This window comes from Pteropus alecto, unplaced genomic scaffold (assembly GCF_000325575.1).
Source record: "Pteropus alecto unplaced genomic scaffold, ASM32557v1 scaffold106, whole genome shotgun sequence".
Classification (NCBI taxonomy): domain Eukaryota; kingdom Metazoa; phylum Chordata; class Mammalia; order Chiroptera; family Pteropodidae; genus Pteropus; species Pteropus alecto.
Window position 1 is genome coordinate 17,988,414 of NW_006442103.1, and position 6,797 is coordinate 17,995,210.

Below are 6,797 nucleotides of genomic sequence, written 5' to 3' on the forward strand. Positions count from 1 at the left end.
GCCTCTCTCTGTCCCTCCCCACCCCCCCACACCCCAGCATGACTCCCCGCCTGGAGATGCCCCTCCAGCCCGCTAGGTTCTTAGCCTTGTGGGCGTCTAAAACACGTGGGCTGTCCGGCTGGAGAAGGCGCAGCGCCCAAGTGCAAGTGCACGGGTGTGGGGGTGAGCAGGCGGGGCGGGGCTCTAAACCCCGAGACAGGACGGTAATGAGGTGGGGGTGAGCAGGCGGGGCAGGGCTCTAAACCCCGAGACAGGACAGTAATGAGGAAGGCCCGATGGGAATCTGAGGAAGTCCAGGTGGGGCCTGGGAGGGAAATAAACCGCTTGCATCCTGCCCCCTTTCCCTCGGAAAAGCAGATTTAGGTCTCCAGGGAAAATGAGAGCGGGAGGGTGCCCACTAGTGCCCAGAAAAGAGGCTTCGGAGATCTGAGATCTTCAAGGGAAGAGGAGGACCACTTACCTGACTCTCAGTCTGAAGAAAAGAAAATAAATCTAAACCTGGTAGGAAAAAAAAAATTAATATCAACCTCCAGTCTGACCCCTTCACTGCCAGAAAAACCCAAAGAAGCTCCTTGGACTGTGGCCCTTTGCAAAGACAACCGGAAAGCTCTGAAAAGGAGCAGGGGTTCTGACCTGGTTCTGGGGAGGACGTGGCAGTATAGCCCCACCTTGTGATCAGTGTCCTACCTTGGATGTCGGCCCCCAGTGGGAAGGCGGGTGGGTACTCGGGTAGTGGGAGACTGGACAGGAAATCCCCGCCCAGTGTGCCCATAGCTGGGCTCCGTAGCACCGAGGATGGCTGGTGACTGGATGTCAGTACCCTGTGAGGGAAGGAAGGAGCTGGTAGCCAGCGAACCGCACATGCCCTCACCCAGCTCAGCCTCCCAGGTGTCCTCTCTGCCCCAGGCTTTGCCCAGTGACCAGAATGCTTTCCTGACTTCCTCCTCTGTCCCTTCCGCTACAGACTCAGCCTATTTCCTCATACCCTTTGCTTCCAGGTAGGGCCGGGATGGCAGCTGAGGTGACAGGACAGTGCTTCTTGCTTGGGGGCAGGTCCTCCTCGTCTGATGAGCTTTCTATTGTCAAGTCAATAACTTCAACCTTCTTTTTATTCTCTGAAGGATTGCCCTCTTGGACTGGGCTATACTGGAGGCCTATGGGTGGTAAGAAGACTGTGTCTCAGAGAAGAGGCCATCTAAGACTTAGCTCAGCTGGGGGACAAGGGGTCACTCACCATCCAGCCCATACCCTGGCGGGGGGCAAACCTCAGATGCCTCCTTCTTGGGTTTCATTGGGCACCAGGATCCATCTTCCATGAACTGGATCTCATCACAATCCGAGCAGGAATTAAGAATCTCCATGAATAACCTGGGGGAGGGGAGAAAAGGGACTTCATGGGGCTGAGAGAGGGCCGGGACAGTGGCTGAGGATTCTGCAACCCACCTTCCTGAACCTCAGTTTCCTCATCTGTAAAGTAGGGCTTATCCACCCTGTTGACCTGAGTTGTTAGAATCAAATATAGTATATAAAAGAGCTTTGCAAACTTCAAATGCTACATTTTAAACTAAATACATTCTAAACACCTACTTCATGTAGCGCTAGGGCCAAGACGAAAGGAGCAGAGACTGGAAGGGGATGAGAAGCAGCTGGAGCAGCACATTGGCCCTCAAAAGAACTTCCCTGCTGTGCTCGGTGGGAGGTCAGGTAGTTGTTACAGGTGATGTGTTACAACAGTTCCACAGATAGGTTACAAGCCAATGTATCTATACGTTACAACACTTCGATACATTGGCTCTGCCGCTTACTAACAGAACTTTGAGCAAAATACTCAATCTCTCCAGACCTCAGTTTCCTCACCTGTAATGACAGTACCTAGATCACAGGGTTACTATGAGGATTCAATGTAAGGCAGGCAAAGAGCTCAGCACTGTGTTTAGTGTATAGTAAGTCCTCAGTGTTGGAGATATATAATAAAAGGGGCAGACTGTGGGGGGTGGGAGAGGCGGGCGCGGGGTTCCTAGTGGCTGTCCCAGGTAGGAGGAAGCAGAATGCAGACTGGCCCTACCCATCAATGATAAGAGAGTCATAGGGAGCCTTCTTGTCGCACACAGGACATGTCCATGTCGGCTTCTTCTCATTCATCTGTAGATACAGAGCAGCATCGAAGCTCTGCAGGTGGGCGCAGGTGAGGGCGCGACAAGGGACAGTCAGGCGCATCTTCCCTAGCTGAGGAGAGAGGAGTTCTCTGGTCAGAGTCCCCGTACCCCCAGAAAGCCTCACTCTAGCAGCCCAAGGAACCCTCCTCTGAGTCCAGACGCTTAACGCACCCTCCACCCCATCTCTGCTCCTTTGTACCCACCGGGCACATGAGTGACACCCGGAGACTTGTAGTGGCCACCTCACTGTCCGGGTCAGCGGTCAATTTCTCCTTGACTGAAACAAGAGTGAGGCCAGAGCCACGGGGTTAGCAAGGCTAGAGGGCCAGCTGGGATGTCACGTGGGGTGGTCTGGGACCTGGGTGATGAAGGCGGGGCTGGGGAGGGAGATTTCCCCATCCCTGGGTGGTACTATGGCAGAAATGACCTAGAGGGAATTATAGCATCACGAGAGAGTTACACTGGATGGTCCTTAAGACTGTCCAGTCTAGAGAATGCAGACTCCAGTGGGGACGGAGTGGGGGTCCGGGAGGTGCAAAGCAGATATATGACTGGGAATGCGAGGGTGTCACTCAGTGCCTGGGATGGTCTGACCTCTCAACCGCGAAGACTGGTTAGGGGGTCGGGGAGGGCTGGGGTCAATGTGACAGATGAGGTCGACTGTCGTAAGAGAGGTGTGGGCTTGATTATAAAGGCTGGAGGGCCAGGAGGACTTGGATCCAGATCAGAGCGGGGAAGCAGGGCAGGATGTTACTCACTCAGCGCCCGGGAGTGGTCGGGGTTCCGGATGCCCTTTGCTCTGAGTTTCTGTAGAAGGGTCCCTGCGGTCAACTGCCTCACCAGGTACACGGACAAGGAGTAATTCTACTTGGAGGCAGGGCGGGGGTGGGGGATGGGGAGAGACGATTAGCCTCTGCTTTGCCCACCAACCGACCCCCCCACACACACTTTGTCACATAAAGACCAGAGACAGCAAGTTAAGGCAAAGAGACCATAAAAAGGAAGACGTTTCCCGAACCCAGGACACCGGGCAGTACCCCTCAACCCCGCAGGCTCCTCCAGCCCCCCGCTCCCCCACCTCAGCCGTACTCACCCGTCCAAACTCAGAAGACCAGTTGACCACAATGGTGTTGGGAACCGTGGCCGAGAGTCGAGCCAGGGGTGTGATGTTGATGGGGCGGCTGGGCCTCTTGGGCTCCGCTCCGTTCTTGGTGGGGGGAAGGTAGCCCTGCGGAAGGGAGGGACTGGTCAAGACATCTTGTCTCGGGCTAGTCAGTCCCCGGAGAGAAGGCTAAGCTCACGCACCGACCAAGGAGAGGGGGCCCATGCCGTGATTCACAGAACTGGGGCACTATCCAAGGGCTGTGTGTGAGATTCACTCCTGGGCGGGGAAGGAGACCTTAGTCACTGACCGAGGAAACCGGAACCCGCTCACTGAGTTCCGGAGGAGGAAGAACAGAACAGGGACGCCCCATACTGTCCAGCTCTCGCTTCTGGGGTCATCACTCCTGAGAAGTCTTCCCTGAACCTTTGGGTTGAACGAAAGTCCCTCCTCTGGGTTCTGACAGAACCCTTGTTCGGCACTATCTTAGAACTCTCTAGAGTACAGTGATTCGATCAGCAAACTGAGCACCTACTGTGTGCCAAGCATGTCTCTTTCATGATAGGTTTGTAGTGAACGTTCAGGAACTGAAACAGGGAAGGGGTCACTGCAGAAGAGAAGAGCATTTACCGGCAGGGGGCACAGTTTCCCATTGACCTTGACAAAGAGGTTGGGGGGGAAATAATCCTCTTGGGGGCAGCTGGTCTCACAGAGACAGAACCTGGGAAGAGACGAGAGCGCATGAAAGGGCGCGAGGCAGTTCCTTGAGCTGCATCTGGCAGAGAGGCAGGAAACCTCAGAAAATTAGTCATGGGTATATGTAGGCCTCAGCATCCGACGAGAGACCCAGGGCTGGGTGGAGATGGCAGAGCGGGGCCATCTCCCAAGAGTATCTGGCATACCCCGTATTTCATTCCCACCCCCAATGGGAGCCTGACGGGGAGGGAGGGTCGACTCACCTTAGCTGCACCTGTATGGTATAATCGCATTTGGCTCCTGGCAGAACCTCTCTGTAACAGGGAGGGGGAGACAGAGGCGTGAGAAAGTGGCCCCTGGAGGGCAGCGGTGAACAGAGGCACAGAAGTTAGATGTCCAGGGGTCAGCGAAGAGACATACGAGAGAATGAGAGACGACACAGGTGCAAGAGGACGGATAGGGAGGAGAGCAAGACAGAAGAGAAGAAAGCCAGAGAGTGAGGCCAGGGGTGATGACCCCCGGATGGCACAAAAGGCCTGAAGACACGTACCTGGATGTGAGAATCTGCTGCACTTGCTGAGGGGTGAGGGCAAAGGTAAAGTGCGCTTCCTCAAACCGCTGGCTGGAGGTGGATGCTGAGGACAGAAAGGGGCAGTTACTCCCAAGCCCACACAAAGGCAGCCACAGAAGATGCCCCCATCCCAGGCTGCTGATCCCGCAGGACTAAGGCCTAGGAAGGGCTTGGAGGCGTGCAGTCCGGGAGACTGAGGGACCACAGAGAGCCGTACCGAGGGTGGTGGGCCGGATGAGCTCCCCGTAGACTTCATAGAAAGGCAATGGTTTCATGGTGACATCGGGGTGCACAGGCTGGGGCAGAGGGGGGTGCATGTCCACTTCACGCTTAGGGCCCAGCAGGGTGCCAGGGGCCAAGAGGGCCGGGGGGATGGGAGCCAGAGGGCCAGGGGAGCCTACAGGAGGGGTGCCAGGGGGCAGCGAGAGCAGGGAGAGGTCCGAGGGCCCCAGGCTCTTCCGGGGGAAGCGTCGGCGGTAAAGCTCCTTGATCTTCATCTGGACGCTGGGGGCACAGCTGGACTTGAGAAGGTGCAGGGCCTTGGCCAGGAGCTCGTGCTTCCGTCCACTCTTGTTCCGGCCAGCAAAGCCGAGGAGCACCTGGAGCTCAGACACCCGGAAACTCATCACCATGTGCTGTGGAGAACAGAGAAGCTTGAGAATCCTACCTTACACAGGCCTGTCCTACCAAGGACGCTGGGGCTGAGCCCCCAGATGGGCAATGCCACCTTCCCACCAGCACTGATCAGAAAGATGCTTTGCAGCCAGTGGATTACTGCCAGACAGTCAGCCTGGCCAAAGGGACATCTCAGTCCCATTTTAGCAACCCTCAAGTCAACCTCACCACTATCCCCAGGGTTTGAACGACCCTACCTCTCTGTGCCTGGAAGTCGACCTGGCTGGGGCAGAGGGCAGGGTGCAGACAGCCAGCCACGCTCAGGCAACCTGAGTCACCACAGCCTCCCACCTCCATCCCTGCCTGGGGCCTGGACTTGCCTTTAAGTTGCTTCTCATATCCCCTGATATTTCTCAGGCCCTCAGACCCATCTCAGACCCATCCCAGGCCCCTGGGAAGAGGTTTCAGGCCAGACAACCCCACAGGGAAGACAGGGGCCAGGTGGATGGAGGCCCACCCTTCCCCACGGCCCACCCCCCCCAACACCTCAATTCACCTCGGCCATTTTCTCCAAGCCTCTGAAGCTTCTGTGGCCAGGGTTTCAGGTCAGGTTCAATGTGCATAACTTCCCCAAATCCTTTCTCAGGGTATTTACATAACCACCCCTCCCTCAGTCCTATTTTTCTGGAGGGGAAACAAGACCAAACCTTGGAGTGAGGTGGTGAACAGTGAATTGTGGAATCCAAGTATCCTTCCTGTTTACCTGTTTACTCCACCTGCCAGGAACGAATATCTTGCTTCTCTCCTTCATAGAGAAAAAAGAGTGATCCTCCCACCCCCTGCCTCCACGGGGGTGGAAGAGGAGAGGGCATATCTCTAAACAGAGGCCCCAGAAGGATGAGAAGGCAGGCGGCCCACAGCCAGGGTGAAGAACCTCAAGCTCTCCTAAAGGCGGCTGGGCCTGGTGACTGCACCTATGGCTCCATCTCAGAAGGAAGAACAAAGCCAGGAGGTGAGGGGAGGAACCCCAAGGTTTTTCTAAGGTTCCTTGAGATGTCCTCAGACATGGTTACTCTCAAGGCTGTGTGGGAGGGCACCAGAAGCTCTCTCCTTAAAGGACTCTAATCTGTGACTCTCTAGAAGACGGTGCCACGGGCAGGCCTTGCCAGCCCTCCGCGTGTCTTCCCCTCATAGGACGCTTCACGGCTTTGGGCCCTTTTTGAGGACTGGGATGAAACACTTGCCCCTCTACCTTTCTGCCCATCCTATTTCCTCTGCCCTGTCTTTATTGACCCATTGTCTCGGTCAAGACTCCCCCTTCCTATCCTATAGTTCCACATTCCCCAGTCTCGGCCCAGAGATACCCACTCAACGAGGCCGGACTTTCCCCAGGGGGCTCGGGGATGCTCCTGCCCCACCCCTCGATCTAGCGCCCGCACAGCCCCGCCCCCTAGATCTCAGCCGCCCACTGGTACTTCCCTAGACTCGGCTCCCAGGAGCAGCACGAAAGCCTCTCTCAGCCGCATTTCCCGGAGGAGGCTCCCGCACGGCTGCCCCCCAGTCCCACCCCTGCATCTGCCCCCACTGTCGCATCCCCTGGCCTTGATCGACTCGCCCCCTTGCGCCTCTACAGCAGGTCTTGCCCCGGCCCTCCCCC

At 56.5% G+C, this 6,797-nt stretch overlaps 1 protein-coding gene across 1 annotated transcript; it reads right to left on the reverse strand.

The window, feature by feature from the left end:
* Window positions 1–363: 363 nt before the first annotated feature.
* PIAS3 (protein inhibitor of activated STAT 3) lies at window positions 364–6,676 on the reverse strand. The gene is made up of 13 exons (XM_006919704.3): window positions 5,904–6,676; window positions 4,743–5,160; window positions 4,505–4,589; window positions 4,218–4,268; window positions 3,889–3,979; window positions 3,250–3,384; window positions 2,915–3,020; window positions 2,360–2,433; window positions 2,066–2,226; window positions 1,235–1,368; window positions 986–1,154; window positions 688–821; window positions 364–498 (listed from the first exon to the last, which is right to left on the reverse strand). Exons 1-13 carry the CDS (start codon window positions 5,949–5,951, stop codon window positions 398–400), a joined length of 1,707 nt encoding a protein of 568 aa, XP_006919766.2. The 5' UTR covers window positions 5,952–6,676; the 3' UTR covers window positions 364–397.
* Window positions 6,677–6,797: the final 121 nt, after the last annotated feature.